This window comes from Megachile rotundata, chromosome 11 (genome assembly GCF_050947335.1).
Source record: "Megachile rotundata isolate GNS110a chromosome 11, iyMegRotu1, whole genome shotgun sequence".
Taxonomy (NCBI): Eukaryota; Metazoa; Arthropoda; class Insecta; order Hymenoptera; family Megachilidae; genus Megachile; species Megachile rotundata.
The window spans coordinates 10,120,496-10,139,462 of record NC_134993.1 but is presented as its reverse complement, the minus strand read 5'-3'; the positions used below and the strand labels follow the sequence as shown (position 1 = coordinate 10,139,462).

At 36.6% G+C, this 18,967-nt stretch overlaps 2 protein-coding genes across 3 annotated transcripts in view; both read left to right on the top strand.

Annotated features, from left to right (window-relative positions):
- The first annotated feature begins 1 nt into the window (after position 1).
- Positions 2–1,705, top strand: LOC143263926 (mediator of RNA polymerase II transcription subunit 29-like). Its single transcript, XM_076537196.1, has 2 exons — positions 2–526; positions 722–1,705. The coding sequence occupies exon 2, from the start codon at positions 729–731 to the stop codon at positions 1,302–1,304; it is 576 nt and encodes a 191-aa protein (XP_076393311.1). The 5' UTR covers positions 2–526; positions 722–728; the 3' UTR covers positions 1,305–1,705.
- A 152-nt stretch (positions 1,706–1,857) lies between these two features.
- bs (serum response factor blistered) overlaps positions 1,858–18,967 on the top strand; it is a 31,267-nt gene continuing 14,157 nt past the window's right edge. The window contains exons 1-2 of one of the 2 annotated variants that reach the window (XM_076537194.1): positions 1,858–3,391; positions 7,552–7,803. In XM_076537194.1, coding sequence (XP_076393309.1) covers positions 2,918–3,391; positions 7,552–7,803 — 726 coding nt within the window. In that variant the 5' untranslated portion in view covers positions 1,858–2,917. Of the gene's footprint in view, positions 3,392–7,551; positions 17,473–18,967 lie in introns of those variants that run through there. The other variant, XM_012280534.2, reaches the window with a different exon arrangement.

Below are 18,967 nucleotides of genomic sequence, written 5' to 3'. Positions count from 1 at the left end.
ATATTTGTTCTCATTGGTTCAACAAACTTTGTAACCAAGAGCAACACGCAAGCGCTTTTAGGATGTTTACTACACCAAGTGTGTATACTTGGTGATCTTTTATTTCGCATACTTCATATATCATCACTTTTCATCCTTATTCACTTATTTTCGCCCACTATATACATAACCGATAGAATAGAAAGCACATGGTGACAGAATAGCACAAAATGACGGGGAGCCCATTGAAGTTAGTCAAAATGCGCGAATTGGACATAGCTTTCTCATTCGCATTGAATTTAAATAGTTTTTCACAAATAAATAATGATATTTTGATACATTTTTAATCAACGGAATACATATTTATGAGAAATAATTATATTTCAATAAAAGTTCCTATAAAGATACCGCTCAGGTCAGGTTAAGTTCTATTACTACGCATGAGCGGGAGATTAGCGATATATCGTAATGTTATGCATTTGAATTTTTAGTCAAAATCACATTCGATCGTTCGAAGGGTTATTCGCTTTTTAAATACGTTGCAAAGGTACAGATAACAATTTATTTCTATAATTCTATGTATTTAATTAACAAATATTTTAAAATTTTTATAAATTAAAACTAATAGTGAAAGTAATATAGAGTTAATTACAATTTAAGGTTATAGTGAACTGTCACACAATAAATTAAACCTTGTAATACTTACAGCTAGTTATATAAATTGTGTTCTATTTGTTATTAGAATTAATATGAACATCCCACCTATTCAACAACCAGGAGCAATGGGGGTAGGGCAGATGACCCAACCTGTAAATCCTCAGATTCCCCAAAATCCACAACAAACACAACAGCAACAAGTTCAACAACAACAGCAGCAGCAACAGCAACAACAAACACAAGAGAAACTAGACAATATTTCTAAAGTAAAATCATTAATTGGACCATTAAGGGAATCATTAGCCATAGCCCTTAAAACTGCAGCACATACTTTACATCAAAACAGTTTAGTGGATGTCGGATCTCTTAAGGGCATTGACCAGCCTGATCATCGTTTCAATAAAAATATGGAAGAGTTTTATTCCATTTGTGATCAAATAGAATTACACTTGAAGACTTCTATAGAATGTCTATCACAGAATTCTAGTTCCTTAAGATATCTTCCAGTGTCTGTCATACCAACACGTACTGACACTGTTGGAGCTCAGGAAGGACCTGCCTTAACTTATCCTCAATTCCTGATGACCGTAAGAGCACAAGTTGCATATGTTCGTGAAATTCATGATACTTTAGTTTCTGCTGCACATTCGATAACATCTGGTGAATAATTTTTTTAGGAAATATATTTTTATTAGTAACATTGTAAGTAATATTAATTTAACGTTATAATGTTTCGTGTAAAATGGGCCACTTGAATATTCTCTGTTTGTGATAAGAGAAATATTTCTTGTTATTTAAATGATTTGAAGAGATGGAAGAATTTATTTTTTTACATATTCTTCAAGATTATAGTTTTTCATAGATGGAGACATTTGAGTGGTGTTTAACTTGAAATATACATTGTATATTTAAGTACATGTAAGAATACTTTAGCTCTTATTTGTGTGATTTAATATATGCTTGACTTTGTACATACCATAGATATTTTGATAATACTGTATTGTAAAAAAATGGATATCTTTTATATTTTGAACAATTATAAGAATATATTGGAATGTTTAAACTTGAAGTATTGTTTCTGTTTTTCAGTTATATTTAGAAATACTTTATTTTCAAGAATTGAACTACATGCATATAATAAAATTTACATTTCCATGGATGTATTACTTATACAGGTTCTCAATGTGAGATGTAAGGAAGTAAGTCAAAGATATGTCAAACTAAATACATTTAAGTATACTCTGTTGTTTAAAATAGATGAGTTCGCATAGTTACAAAAGATTATATCAAAACTAGGAAATTTTAATGAGTCAACCTATAAGTAGGTCAAATCTTACAAAGTTCTACTTATGTCCGCTCTGTACTACATCCACATATCATTACAAATAGTAAAACATGATTTCCAATATGACAATATGTTGATATTCATTTAAACCTAATTAGTGCACTGATACCTTAACAAGCAGAAATTTCGCAAAAGCAGTTTTTCTCACTGCAGATCCAAATCCGCATCTCGATCACGCCCTACAAAAACGAGGGTCATTAGCATAAACGTAAACAAACGTTAACAAAAGCAGCAAAGTTTAAATACAGTAAGAAATAGCGGCGTAACGCAGAGAGAGCCGCTTATCAACCGTATGTTTTAGCAAGCACGTAGAAATAGGAAGGATATACCGGTAAAAGAGGGAGGGAGGAGAGGCGTGCAGGAAGCGCTACTGTCAGTTGGATTGGTGTTTTGTCGCGGCGCGCCGAGTGATCATTTGAAAAGGAAGGACCACCTCTGTTCACCATATTTGGCAAACTTTCCCTAATATGGTAACGTCTACTTCTAAATATGGCAGCCGGGGACGCCCTCTCGCTCGTTCCTGTATCACTCCGCGGCCAGTTTCAACGTCGAATTTCGGGATAACGAAGTCGCGAAAAAGCGATTGGCCGGCGAATCGTGGACTACGATCGCGCCGTCGATTTTTCCACGAGCGAATTTTCCGCGATCTTTTCGCGATAAGTCCGGTCGCGATTCGATGGACTACTTTTTTACCGCGTGCTCGAAAAGTGGTGGGGGTAGCAGCTGCGCAGGAACGTACGGAGACACCGCGTTAGCACGTAGGTCAAGTTACGATACTCGGCGCGCATTCAGTTCGCGGGGAGCGCTCGTGCAGTGCGCGTTGTTGTCCCGTGTTCCTCTAGATGATTGATCACGTGGGAAGCATTGCGCCGAGTTTTCGCGATTCCGTGGCGGAGAAGGGCCGAGGGAAAGGGAATAAATGTGTGCGAGTCCGTGATGGACAACCCTAGCGGCGGAAGAGATAGTCGGTACGCGAGTCTCGGGTACAGCATGGGGATGATAGGCAGCGACGCTAGCTCGGAAATGTACGGCCGACCGTCCACCTCCCAGCTTACAACTTCTCAAATAAGCCGCAGTGGCGCCACTATGATGGCCGCGGCTGCTGCGGGCGCGCCGAACGCCGGCGTGGGATCCGTACAGAGGGGTATCAAGAGGACCACCTCGGACGTCTGTTACGATGACAATAATGCACGGCAGGCCCTCTCGCAACAGCAAGGCATGTCGATGTCAGGCGATTGTGTACCCGACAATCTCGAGGAGTCGTTCACCAGTTTGGGCCAGCCGAAAAAGTCACCCCCATCGAACGGCAAGAAGACCAAAGGACGGGTTAAAATTAAAATGGAGTACATCGACAATAAACTGCGACGGTACACCACCTTCTCCAAAAGGAAAACCGGAATCATGAAGAAGGTTTGTATCCCGCAAACCTGTCGACCCGTATTTACGTTCGCGTAATAAAAAGTGCGGTTCGAATGTCTGTCACCTGTCGACTATCGATCGCCGCGATCGATCTGTGCGATCGTAAACTGTGTTCGGAACTGCTGTTTTTCGATTATACATAATTCGATACATCGATGATATCGTTTAAATTGGAGTGGCGGAAGTAGAAACGTGGTATTTTGTTGTATGAATTTAATGATTCCTGTTTGAAATTCCAGTTATGTTTCTAGTTGAAACGAGAATAAACAGAGATGAATCAAACTTAATGATCCAAACTAATCTAGCTTAATCAACTTGTACTACACAATTTGACTTAACTTATGCTAATCTAACCTAATAGATTTCAATGATGAAACTTCATATAATTTAAATTTGTAAACTAATCTGATTTTAACCAGTACCCTAACTTTATTTTAACTTAATAAACTTGAATAATAAAATCTAACTTATTCTAATTTAACCTAACCTACACTTCCATGTATGATGAAATCTGACCAATATAGTCCAAGCAAATCTAACCTAACCTGACTAACTTTACCGGTTCTATCCTAACCTACATTTGAATAATAAAATTTAAACTAGTAACAGAATGATGAAACTAAATATAAACTAATCTAACTGAACATAAATTTAAATGAACTAACCTAACTTTACCGGTGCACAATTTTATTATTCAAATCTAACTTTTGATTTTTGTTTGGCTGAGTTATGGTAAACGTATTACATTCTATTTCAGTTATTATCGATATATCGTTAAATATTTGATAGTAAATATATTGTTAAATAATAAGATCAACAGAGTATCGATATATTTGTAAATAGTGGTAAGATATCGATATCGATACGTCATGAAATGTTAAACTATTGCTAATGTATTGATATGTCATTAAATATTAATAAGATATCGATGTATCATTAGTTATTAACACATTATGGATAATGTCGGTATATCGTTAAATATTGAAACATCGATATATCGATGTATGCTAAAATATTAAAATATCGATAATGTAGCTTAAACATAAGACATTCGTACATCGATATATGGTTAAATATTAAAGTACCAATAATTTATCGATATATCGTTAAATATTAATACGATATCAACGGTGTATCGATAATCGATAGCAGTTTACTTCGCAACATTCGCAAGTATTGAAGGAAAAAGATTACACGAGGCAAATTAAAAGTCAGTTTCGTGACACGTAGAACAAAAAAGAAACGTGCATTATCGTCGTGTGGATACGCGAATTGTGCACCGAACTGATGAGTTTAGCGAGCACGCCGGGAGCGCGCGATTTATGAGTGACAACTGTGCCTCGATGACGTGTATTTGTACGCCAACAACGTATCCGCGTATTTTGGATTAAAATATACCGAGCAAAATTGCTACTTTGTACGCAGCGCGTGTTCCTTTTCGATCAGGAAAATGCTCGGAAGCTTGTGGTAAATTCTGACGATTAGGAAACGATACGGTTAGAAAATCGACCGTTATCATTCGAATTCCGTTCGGTGGACGCTCGTCGAAAATATACTGGATCGAATTTCACGTTCTAGGACGGTTTTTTGCCGCTCGTTAAACCTTTATTCTCAGGTTCTGTTCTCGGTAACGCAACTCCCAATGTTAACGTTTATTTTGTATTTCAGGTAACGGACTGCGGTTGAATAAATGCGTATTGAATTAAATTATGTTTCCTTGTTTTCGACAAATTACTGTTACGTCTTCAAAGAGGTATTCTCAATGTTTGCTCTAGAAAAATGTGCTGTTTTAAGTATCTCTTTTTTAACGCGATAAAGCAGGCGTCTATGAATCATTTTGAATTAAATTTATCGTTTTTATTTGCAGATGTTTATTTGATCCAAGTTTCGTGGTATCTGAATCCGTAGAAGAACCTAAAGCAAATTGCATCTTTCATACGAATATAGAAAACCAAAGATAGATTGTTCCCCTTTTCTAAAGACGGGTCTCTATAATTAGCCATGTTTTGACACGAAACTGACATAATTGCTTTACAACGTCATTACAAAAACGATAACCTAAATTGAACTTTACTTAAACTTAACTTTATTTATAAAAAGGAATAACATAAATAATGAATTTAAACACACTGAAATAATGCTGGGTAAAGTATTGAACTAACAAAAGTTGAGTATTATGAAAATTATAATTGAAGTGAATACTTGAAAATATAAAAATATAAACAAAGTACAATATTTGGTACAAATTTAGTTTCAAGCTTTTGGTAAATTTGTCATACATTTTATATGACTTTTTATTTATTTTTGGTGGATACAATTAATGTAATTTCTTATGACAAATTATTTATTATTATAAATTAATATATGTATCAAAATAATTACTAACTTAATTAATTACATAAGCAAGTATAGATAATTAGCTTATACTGATACTTGTTGATTTATTAATTTAACTAAAAGAACAAACATTAAAGAATTTAATAATAAAATATAGTAAACATCATTGCTTTCTAATTAATAATTAATAATAAATAATAACTTATATATTACAATATAAAAAAAATGGTAACAAAATAAAAATAGCTGTAAAATTGTGCTATATAGAAAAGTAAAAAGTATGAGTTTCAATTTATGTCAATTTAATATCTAACTTTGCATACTCTTTTGCAGAACACTTTCTTCAACAGCAAATGCTGATCTAATAAACTAGAGACCAGAATTTCATAATGTCCAGCTATGATTATTCATTTTCGTTACGTTGTTCTTTGAAGCAGTGTGGTTTCTCATTACCAGAATTTTACAATTCAGATTGGAATTATATATACAAGGTTTTCTCCAATGAGCGTTGGTTTTCACTGATAAAAGAAAGAATTCCATATAAGTTGCATCGCGTAAACGCTTCAGAAAACCTTGGTAATTATAATGTCGTTAAAGGAATGATCTCCGCGGGAACAGGAGTGTAAACACAGTTTTTTTTCCGCGCGCGTTTCGAATTAATTATTTATAAAAATCGCACGCTAATGGTTGCGCAGGCGGCAGGAATCTGCATAAGTGCGCTCTATAAAGATCTGAATACATCAGGTGCACGTGATACCGGTTAACCGTTCAAATGTCCGCCAGCGAAATATTACTTTCGTTCTTCAAGGATTTAACTTACAAATCACAATTTCTGATTTTTCACTCAAGTTTCCACTTTGCTTCTGAAACTTTGTCTAAATTGTAGTCATTGACTTCATCATCAAATGCAACCACACTTATTTAGGGTACTTAATAACCAGTTGGATAAGTAGCTAAATAAGTTGTTAGACAAGTTGCTAGACAAGTTGCCAGATAAGAGGCTAAGCTTGTAGCTAGATAAGTAATTAGACATGTAGCTAAGCAAGTAGCTAAATGAGTTGCTGGACAAGTAGTTAAACATGTGGTTGGGCAAACATTCAGGTAGATGACCAGACAAGTAGCTAAAAAGATAGAGAATTAATCAAATCAACAGACAAGTAATGCAAGTAAGTCGAATCAGACTGCTAGACAAGTAGTAATGCTAGTAGCCAGACTGATCAGGCTGGTGGTCAGACAAGTAGTAAGAAGTCTGACAAATGGTCAGGGTACTCAGACAAGTAGTGGGTCATATACCAGACAAGTGGATACAATCAGACAAGTAGAGAAGTAGTCAGACCAATGACCAAGTAGCTATGCATACATACAAACTATGTATAGTCAAACACAGTGGATACTTAGCCAGATATTCAGGCATGTAGTCAGACAGATAGACAAGTTGACAGACAAATGGTGAAACAAGTAGTCTGAAAAATGAACAAACAAATAGTTAGCCAAGTAGGTACAGTAATGATCAGACATGTAGTGGGTACTTAGCCAGATATTCAGACATTTAATCAGATCTATTCAGTGCTCAAATATTTTCCCAGTCTATTTACTGTAAATAGAGGAAGGTTTGCTGCACCTCCACTTTTAACAAAAGTCAGAGTCAGCTTCCTGAAAGTTCAAGTATTCACCAGGTCCCTTCACTTTTCCCTACAAGTCTTTCAGCAAACGAGTTCACAAAAAGCACGTGGAAAAGGGGAGCGGAAACAACGTTGGGATGATCGAAAGAAGAGTCTCCCTCATCCTTAATTAATCATTGTTTCTGGTTGCAGGCCTACGAGCTGTCGACGCTGACAGGTACACAGGTGATGCTGCTGGTGGCGAGCGAGACCGGTCACGTGTACACATTCGCAACCCGCAAGTTGCAGCCGATGATAACTAGCGAAGCCGGGAAGGCTTTGATCCAGACCTGCCTGAACAGCCCGGACCCACCAGCTTCCGGTTCGTCCGGGGACCAGAGGATGTCCGCGACCGGCTTCGAGGAGACCGAACTGACGTACAACATAGCCGACGACGAGCAGAAAGTAAGGCAACTGGTGTATGGCTCGCCGCACGGTGGCTCGTTGCACGGCGGATATCCGGGCGGTGGGCCAACCGGAGGGCCCCCCGGGCATTCGCAGCCCCCGCCGCCACCGCCGCCGGGCTCGCAGCACGGGCCACCCTCGCACGCGCAGCACGCGCACCTGATTGCGCATGCGCACGCGGCCTCGCCGAGCTCGCACCTGGTACCCTGCTCCAGTCCCGGGCCCATGCTCGCCGCGGGCCCCTATCAGCAGTCCTGTCCCTCGCCTCTGCCGCCCCATCACACCTATCATCCTCACATGTCGCACTCGCATCCCCAACGGTAGTACTACCCCACTCGAACGGGCACTCAATTGTCCCCCGGCTCTTTTCGCGCGCCAGACGCGTCCGCGCCTCCTACCGCTTGCTGGCTACCGTGTTGCTTCCCATGATCGATCCACGATCGACAATGGAACACCGTGGATATCCCTGGAGTAGATAAACGATAACCCGCGTCACGGGCACCGTCGCCGACTGCCGGCTTAATAGCAATTACACGCTCGTCGTTTATCGCCGCTACTCGTCTCCGGCTCGATTCACTGGCAATTCAAATTGCACCCTTTGGAGTCCTATGGGATGCTTCCGGTAGATTGCAACCGTGGTTGCCAGGTGAAAGTTGCAACTGTGTAGAAGTGTTGTCAGATGAAGGTTGCCTTCAGGATTGTCAGAGGCAAATGTGTACAGCTGTATGTGAGCCGTTCATTTGCTGGAGTCAGATACTGAAAAGTGATACTTTTGTGTGTTAGTCGCATGCTTTGATGTTGAAATTGTATAGAGGATGATAAGGAGTTTGGCACCTGAGCTGCTCATGTACTGCTGTATAGAGCTACACATACCATTACTGTAACTTATACATATTCAGTACTATTATACATGATAGTTTGTACTAATCAAAACGGATGACATAACGTCATGCAAGCCGGTGAAGAATCATCTAGTGATGTATCATGTGATGTTATGTGGACAATCCTGACAATCCTAGTTAAAGTGGGACTTTAGTTTGCCCTAATGTTAAAGTGGGATTTATGTTCCATGTCATTATATTTTTGACAAGTATAACTTCTGTAAAAGTTATAAACATAATGTATGTACTTAAACGTGGACTCCAGAGGGTGAAGAAGGTATATGCACCTAGGCTTTAGGAAGACTAGATAGAATCTTTTGAAGATTACTGCAGGCTGTTTGGTGGTTGAACATACTCTTTCTGAAAAGGTTCAAGATTTTTTTTAATGGAAAAATACTGCAAAATGGTGGAGATATGGCTCTGAAGAGATAGGCTGAAGGGGTCATCCAAAATGGTAGCAGGGTACTTCTGCTAGAGTTGACCTTTTCAGACCTTATGCACATGTCTCAGTTGACTAGACATTTTCTTAATTTAAAGATTTGTAATAAAAGTTAGTCTGTGTTTTATGTACATATCAGTGTACTTGCAGAGGTATGCTGGTGTAATCTATTCCGTCCAAAACTCAGTATTAATAATTTGTTAATAACCAGTGTGACTTGTGTCCTTAACTGTAGAAGTTGGATTTGATAGTGTGACTATTGTAGTCACGTGACTTGTAACTTCTGAAAAATTAAAATATTTTGTTACATACAGAAAAAATTAGATATTGTCTAATATTTTTAAGCAAGAAAATCGAATAGAGAATTAAGACTCTATTAAAATATCTTTCGTGTGCCGTAGTCAATGTTTCACAAAATGGCGGGCGATTTAACGTAACGACTCTCATGGTAAAATTACTGTTGCTTTAGAATAATTGTAAAACAGACATACACGTACGACATGCGATAGATAAAAAACAAGGTGCATTTTGATTAGTAATAGTAGGAATTATCTTGATATACATTCTTTTTAATTACCATAAGAATTTATTTCCATCTACACGTGTATTTCCACTAACCTCAATACTATGGCCACCAACCCACTAAAACCAAAACTTCGCCATTTTCCAGAATTTTCCACAGTTCACACCAGACATTCTCAATAAACTTATTACAAAATATTAAATTTCGTTACAAAATACAGAACATCGATCCAAGTGCATATACCTCGTCAAAAACACCAGGAACCATGTCGTCTACGGTGCCCCAATCTTGGGGGGTTAGGACAGTCCAAACTTCGTCAAAAGAAACTTAGACGGGGAACTAAGATCGGTTAGAAGATATTTTAGATGTCTTAGGTTTGCCAGATCTCTGAAGTTTGCATCCTGCCTCTCGAGTCTTTTCGCCCGCGAGATTTTTCCGAGCGTCGGTTCCGTCCACGGCGCATGCGCGTCGCATTAGACCTTCAACGCGGGAACGCGATGTCGAATTCAAACGTCGTTCAGGTATCAAGGGCTTACAATAAATGTTTCGCAATCGGGAGCGCGTCGTTCGATTGACGTAAAATCGTGTGCTATGCAAGTTGAATAAGAATCGACTTGATGAAGGAAGTTCCGTACGACTTCCGACTTTCTTTTCCGGACAACGAATATCGAAATTCTCGATGAGGCGCGTCGCATCCGGTATCAATGAAAGTACGGTTATCTTCTTTTCGTGCGCGCGGCGAGGATAGTAATATTGCGTACGGAGCGTGAACAGCGTGGAGACTCGCGGGATTATTATGCCGAGTGCGCAGCGCGTTCGCGCGTAATTTGACGTAAATTTGATCGGGACGAACGTTAGTTTACTGTTAATCGTCGGGCGTTCGGATCGTTGAGGAATTAGATAATTGAAATTGCATTGGCGTAATTGGGGAGGACTATTTTTTGGAGTGAGCTACGGACTTTACTTTTAATAGTAATGTGTTGATATTTGGTATTGATATTAGTATTCATATCGGATATTAATATTAGTACTCATATAGGGAATTATTGAATAGATTTGTGAAGTTTGGGGATCTGGAAAATTCGCAGATTGAAAATTTGGAAATATAATAAGTATTGATTACTCACAAATATCAAAGCTAGGGAATTCTTAAGTTTGGGATTTTGGACATTTCAGAACTAGGGAATTTTCAAGTTTGAGCACCTGGAAATTTAAGAGCTAGGGAATTTTGAAGATTGGGGTCTTGGAAATCTTAAAATTTTAGAGAATTTTCAAGTTTGAGTACTTGGAAATTTAGGAACTAGGGAATTTTTAAGTTTAAGTACTTGGAAATTTTAAAACTAAGGAATTTTCAAGTCTGAGTACTTGGAAATTTAAGAACTAAGGAATTTTCAAGTTTGAGTACTTGGAAATTTAAGAACTAGGGAATTTTCAAGATTAAGTACTTGGACATTTTAAAACTAACGAATTTTGAAGTTTGAGTAATTGAAAATTTAAGAACTAGGGAATTTTCAAGTTTGATTGCTTGGAAATTTAAGAACTAGGGAATTTTCAAGTCTGAGTACTTGGAAATTTAAAAACTGGGTAATTTTTAAGTTTGAAAACTTGGCAATGTCAAAGCTAGGGAATTTTCAAATTTAGGAACTTAGAAATTCCAGAGTTAGGGGATTTTTAAATTTGACAACTTGCAAATTTAAAAACTAGGGAGTTTTCGAGTCTGAGTACATGGAAATTTTTAAACTAGGTAATTTTCAAGTTTGAAAACTTGGAAATGTCAAAACTAGGGAATTTTCAAGTTTGGGAACTTGGAAATTCCAGAACTAGGAAATCCAGAACGTTGGGGATTTTAAAATATAAGATCTAGGGAATTTTGAAATGTAAGGACTCAACCACTTCAAATCTAGGGAATTTAGGATTTCGAAACTCGTAATTTTACTATTTTTTACATTAAGTAATTCGAAATTTTTGAAGTTTCAAACTTTGAAGATTTGAAAATTAAAAAACTGAAGGATTGAAAACTTGGAAAATTAAAATTTCAATGTTACCAACCAAATAATTCGAAAATTCAGAAAACTGGAAATTCTGAAATTTTGAAACTTGCAAATTTAGTGATTTCAAAAAGAAGAATTGGGGATTTCTAAGATACTGAAATTTAAGAACTTGAAAATTTCACAAGTTAGATTTCCTTAAATTTATACCCAAGGGAATTTAGAAACTGTATTTAGAAAATGTACCGTCTCAACCTAAATATACAAAAATTGAACAATTCGTTCGAAAATCGAACAAATATAAAAATTGAAAAATTATAAAATTCACTTACAAACTGAAAAATCTACAAATTTCCTAAATTCTATCACGACGTGTATAACCCTACATAAAACCCAATATCACCCAATCCCTTGCTAGTTACGCCAATGTAGTTAGTAACTTTCCCAGCAGAAGGTTGCAACTTTCCGTCGGTAAGCGTTTCATAAATCTCCGCGTTCTCGTTTCCCAGCAAAATCCTCAGCTCTCCGACGGATCTCCATCTTTCGTATAAATTTATCGCCATTAATCGGAGACGAAAGAACGCGTTGCTATCTCGGCGAGCATAATTACGCGTGGCAGGTGCGGTAAAAAAAGATTTAACCAAATCAGTCGACGAGGTAAAATCGCGAGCTTCTTATATGGCATCGAGACGGGCAGAAATCCTAGTACAGTTGTAACGACAATCGGAACGATGTTTTGCCACGGCTGGCTCGTTCAGAAGAGTTCGAGCAATTAACTCTTCTTTCGACTCGGTATTGCGAACGATGCCTTCGCTCGCGGCACACCTGTCATCGCCAGCTTCAAATGTACTTAATATGCGAACTAAATGTCCCACGATATGTGCCTTACGGGGAGACTTGGGAATCGGTTCTTTAACCGGGCGTGTCATGGTGTTTTTAACGAAAACCGGAGCGGAATACGCGTGATCTACGTATAAATCTAGTCGACTTTTAACGAAATTATTACCGATGCCAACTTCTTAAAATTTTAATGTCGAGTGTTTAATTTTTAATCGTTTAACATCGTTCGATTTTCGAGAAATATGGTTATGGAGTTTGTGGACCCTCGCGGCTCACAAGAAGACCTGTGGCATAGGTTCTTTTGTGTCTTGGGAAATTGCGTGTATTTGTCATTGTTGGTAATTCACAACTGTTGGAATTGTTCATAATAATTGATGACTATTTGAATTGTTGATAAAAATTGACAAATATTGAAATTGTTAATAATAATTGATAACTGTTGAAATTGTTGATAATTGACGATTGTTGAAATTGTTCATAATTGACGACTGTTCAAATTGTTAATGATAATTGATAACTGTTTAAATTTTTTATAAGGACTGTTGAAGTTTTTGATAATTGACGACTGTTGAAATTGTTAATAATTAACGACTATTGAAGTTGTTGATAATGGATAATGTTCATCAAAGAATTTATGTATGTTCTGTTTGAACAGTTTGAAAATATCAGTCAGGGTTGATTTAACTTCCTATTTTTTTCTGCTCAAAATTTTTGAATGATTTTATAAATTCTTTGTTTGAGTAAAATAAATTTAATTGCTGAATAGAGAACATTTTGTTCTGATGATTTTCAAAAGTCAAAGTTTATAATTTCACAAAATGAATAGCACCTCATAGGAAATTTTGTGTAAACTTTCATTTAGTTCAATTGAGATGAATTATATAATTGAATGGATTTTGCAAAATATTTGCAAATATGCTGACTTGAAGTATATTTGTAAATGTGAGTGAGTTTAGATAGTGTAAAAAGGAGAAAATGATGGTGGTAAATGGATTTAAGGTGGTTGTATTGCAACAGTGGAGTGCAGATCATCTGTGAATTTGATGAAGAGTCAAAAATGTTTATTGATATTTAATATAAAATTTGTTTGAGGTGCAATGTGATTTTGAACCTTGTGAAATTTTTGTGGAAGAGGTGGTTGTTTAAAAGTGTTAGGAAAATAAGAAGCTTGTAAGAATGTTAGGAAAATAATTTATGAGCTTGTAAAAATATTATAGAAGTAATATAGAAGCTTGTAAAAATATTGTAAAAATAATATGCAAGCTTAAAAAAATATTACAAAAGTAATATAGAAGCTTGTGAAAATGTTACAAAAATAATATAGAAGCTTGTAAAAATATTGCAAAAATAATATAGAAGCTTGTGAAAATATTACAAAAATAATATAGAAGCTTGTGAAAATATTACAAAAATAATATAGAAGCTTGTAAAAATATTACAAAAATAATATAGAAGCTTGTGAAAATATTACAAAAATAATATAAAAGCTTGTAAAAATATTACAAAAATAATATAGAAGCTTGTAAAAATATTACAAAAATAATATGCAAGCTTGTGAAAATATTACAAAAATAATATGCAAGCTTGTAAAAATATTACAAAAATAATATGCAAGCTTGTAAAAATAATACAGAAGTAATAAACACTCTTAACATCACAAAAATAATATAAACTCAATAAGAAATATTCTACTCAATCTTTAAACACAAGTTATAAATGCACTTATCCTAAAAATTGTAAAATTAATATAAAATTTAGTAAAACCATTAAAAAGAAATATTTTAAACATTCTCTAAATACAAATGGGATAACAATCTCAATAACAGTACTTGACACTTTCCTAACTGTTTATTTCTAAAATTCCAAAGTGAATCGCCATCATTTTCTGTTGGAGTAGTAGAAGTATACAAAATGGCGGTCACTTAATTCTAATAAACCTGAAGTATCATTTACTTTAAGTTACACTTTACATGCTTACTATTTATTGTTAAATTATTGTCTGAATAACAAGTTAGCTTTAACATTCGTGTTCTGAATTAATTTTAAAATTAAAAATTTATTAAATGACGAAGGAAAGTAAAACGAAACTATCGAATAAATTTTGTGTATGATTATGGTCTTTATGGTACAAAATTGTATAACTAAATTATTTTGATATTTAATATATTGTTAAATGTAGCACATTATTAATTTCTACCTGATATATTGTTAACTGTAAAATATAATTTATAAAAATCAAACTACTCACAGTTAGGTGAACGTACATTAATATCCAAATTATATCTTGTTCAAATTCACCATAATTCTTTTTTCTATAATTTTCCTATATTTATCTAAACTTGAATTGTATTTGTAAATAATTTAGATAAAACAGTTTGTAAATGCAAAAAATGTGTCGTGAGACTTAAACAATAACAATTGCAAGTTTTAACACTAAGTTTGCAATAATAGTGTCCGCCATTGCTCTATTTTCGTACAATTCAAATTACAATCTTCCACACATAAATTTATAGTACTTTAAAAATATTTAAAGTAACATTCTTTTGATTACAAATGTACCTGCAGTAAGTGCTCTTTTATACCGTTAAATATATATTTAAATTATATCCGGAGATAATTGCAATTCGATCTCCGTCTTAAAATTTTCAAAACTGTGCTAGTCTTTCGATATTATTCAAATTTTAAAGAAATTCTACAAACTGCATATAATACAACCATCTTGAGTTTTATTTAATTAATACAATTCAAACCTTTTTTATTAATATTGCAATTTGAAGGTTAAGATATCAAAATGTGACACTAACCTAACCAAACTCAATTATCATCTCAAACAAACAAGTAACAGTGAAAAAAATATAATACACAGATTATAAACTAAAAACCAAACTCAATTATCACAATGAAAAGAATATAATTTACAAATCATGAACTCCATAACAATTATTTCTATGCCACCTGATCAAGTTCGATTTAGAATACCTTAAAAAACATACAAGATATTACAAGAACATACAATCCTCTTATAATTTATCTAAATCACGTCTAACCAGAGAAAAATGGAAGACGTTCGAAAGAAAAACAAATGGATGGCTAGATCTATACGTTAATCGAAGTCCAAAGACTTTTTCTACGATACTGTAAGTATCATGGGCGCCATTGTGCCCGTTCGAGTCGTACTCCTTTACGGGAAACCGTATCACAGGACACGTATGAGATTTAATCGTTTAACGAGAAACATAAAAAGCACGAGAAAGTATAGGGACAATTGTTAATCTTAGGGTATTAATTCGCGTTACGAAATACTCGAGGACCCGTGTATTTTCTATATTCGTCCCTTTTTCTCGTCCGCTCGTATTTATAATACCTTACGACGAGATCATTCTTATTTATTTAAAGAACTGTAAATACGTTGTAAATTGATCGATCGTCGATGTGGGAACTGAAGCTAACCAGAAGACAAGATGGCGGATTCTGTCTCTGGACTAAAATTAATTCAATTAAAATTCAATTAAATTAATTCAAATCTTGATTTAATTCAAGTTTTGGTTTAATTCAAATCTTGGGTTAATTCAAGTCTTGGTTTAATTCAAAACATTGCATAAAAGTTTCAAGCAAAAATACGTTGTTTTATTTCAACTTCGAGGCCCAACCCGGTCAGGAGTCACCTAACCTTTCCCGGTCAATTTTACAGTAAAAATATTCTGTAAAATTCTTGGAGGTCATAGACCTAGAATTAAAAATAAAAATGACAAAAGCTGAGGACTTAAATAAATTTGTATGTTAAATAAATTTGTAGCTTCTGACCGGTGTCGTTTTTCGGGCGCCATTTTGTTCCGATTTGGTTGGCCTCGGTTCCGCTCGTATTTTATACGTACCTAATATCGTACCTAAGTCCGTGAGATTCGCGAGGCCGGGAATCCGAGGAAAATCGAAGCATCCGACATTTTTCCTTTTCCTATCCTTTTTTTGAATACTCATGTCGTTCAGGTCGAGGTGTTCCACCTTTCCCTGTGGCAAAAAGCGCCAACGAGGGAGCAAGAAAACCTTCGTAGTACGTGGGTGCGAGTCCGAGCCAGTAGACCCGGCGGTGCTTGGCATTGTTGTGCATTAAATATATATATACGCGCATGTATATATATATTGATACGTTGTGTGCATTTTGTGTTGTGCTGAAAGTGGCATGTGTAGTATTTTTGTTTGTTCTCTTTTTTTCTTCTCCGTAGATTAAGTAGCTAGTATTTAAAATTCCCCAGGATCTGCTTCCTCTTTTCCTCTCCGATTCTCTTTACCGTTTACTTTGTGAAGTAGAGAAAGAAAAAGAAAAAGAAACCCTCCACACGTCGTGCATGCTTACGTCCGGTGTGTGTGCGTGAACGTTGCGTGTTGTTTTCCTTTTTATAATATTGGACGTAAAAAAAAATAGATGATAGATTAGACGTAACACGTGCAAACGGAGGACGCGAAACACAAGGGAGAAATTGGAAATACAATGTGTGTAATCCGTGTATCTCCCATCGACGCACAAAGTACAAATAATATATTAATATTACGTTTACGATAATCCTAAACGGTAAAACGAATGTACGGCTGGCGTGCCTTTAGATTATGTATATCACATGTGTAAATAGTGTACTTGTAAAATACTGTGATAATATTTATATTACACGTACGTGTATTATTATTATTATTATAATTATTATTACTATGTTTAATTTTGCGATTGCGATACGTTTTAAGTTACGGTGCCAGTTATACAGGTAGGTATCTTTTTAGAGAAGATCCTTTTTTCGTTTTCCGACCGAAATGGAAGGAATTCGTTGCGATTAGGTAATAGTTTCGCGTGAAACGCTGAACTAGTTGCGTCGAGAAGATTAAAGAAAACGAGCTGGTTCCAGTTAGGTATTAACAATCCAGCCTAACTGAGCGACTCCCGACCAGCTCTCGATGTAGTTAATAACATTGTTGAAGAAAGAAAGTTATAAAGAATGCTCTCGCTAATGATGTTGCATTTCGTTTCTTTTTTTTTTGTTTGTTGCTTCAACGCTTTTACTTCTCGTTTGCGCGAGAAGCGTTTGTTGACGTGTGCGATGTACCCAGCAATTCAAAGACCTTATCCTCGATAAGTTATCGAAAATTTTTGGGCAAGATTTTTGTAAATCACCGACTTCATTTCACCGTCCATCTTTTCATCCAGGTAGGTTTGCTTAGTCGTCTTATTGAATTATTTTAAAGAAGCAATAAAATGTCTCTCCCCGCTCCGCCATTTTGCGAGGTTCATAGGGTGCACGAGGGTTCGAAGACGATTTACGACGTAACGACTTAACGATTATGATGTATTTCGCTAAGGAGGCACCCTGAGGTCTCTTGGTACGACGAAGGCAGCTGCATGGCAGAGAAGGGCAGAAACAGGTGGGGAGGAATGAGGGAGAAGGGAAAGAGAAAGATGGCGGGGAGAGGGAGAGACGGCGAAGAAGAGAGAGAGAAGGTATGGAAGGTGGAAGCAGAATACCATATACGGTCACCTTTGTCAAAGCCTGGTTGTCGCCATATACAGGCAATGTTCGCGATGGCAGATACTTATATAGAGTCCAACTTAAGAATCAGGAATGTTGCTTTTTGTCGCGCCTTCTATACACACCCGTGGTAATGGAGGGTACAAATGCGACTCGGAAGTGATCGCCGACAACGCCTGTTGGCTCCCGGGACAAGGGTCGCTCCCCCTTCGCCCTCTTCCTAAATCCCTGGACGGAGCTTGCGACCCGCGAACCACGGAAGTTGTTTTTCCCGGTATCCGCATTTCGATACTGACGGACAGGTTTCACCGAAGGACATGTCCCCGTGGTGGGGGCAGTTTTGAAGCGAGGTGGAAGGATAACGCATGGTCGCTGATAGGTCCGCTCGATAATTGTTCGGAAGTAGGGTAGTCTGATTAATGCTTCTCGCTGCTTTTGGAATTCAGAACCTTTGGAACGCGTTAGAGATCTCCTTAATGGTCGCCGTCTCCCGAGGATAAAGGACGTTCACATTCGTACAATCTCTCGTCAAGGTTTGAGATTTTGAAGAAAATTCACCGGGCACGATGAAATCACTCGAACTTCCCGGAACGGCGCATCCATCTTCTCATTATGCCAAACGTGGGTGTAGACTTACACAAGGATGCGTGCTAAATCGTTTTTTAAAATCTCGGTGTCCTCGAAGGATTTGAAAGACAGGCAGTAATGTACGGTAGCGACGTGATTCGCTTTCTCCGTAGGCGTACGATCATTGGTATCCGGACATGTGTATGCGTCCTAACGAAGGAGTCGAAATGTATGTATAACGCATAGGTTGCCCGTTCACGGTTTCGCCGTTGGAAAAAACTATTCTCAGTGGCGGTCGAGGGAGAGAAAGTCACCCGGGGAAACCGTAGTCCTGCGTAAATTTGTGAGAATCTCCCGTGGAAGCGCGGAGTACGAGTTCAGGCCGCGCGGATGGCCATATATGGTGCGCGAAC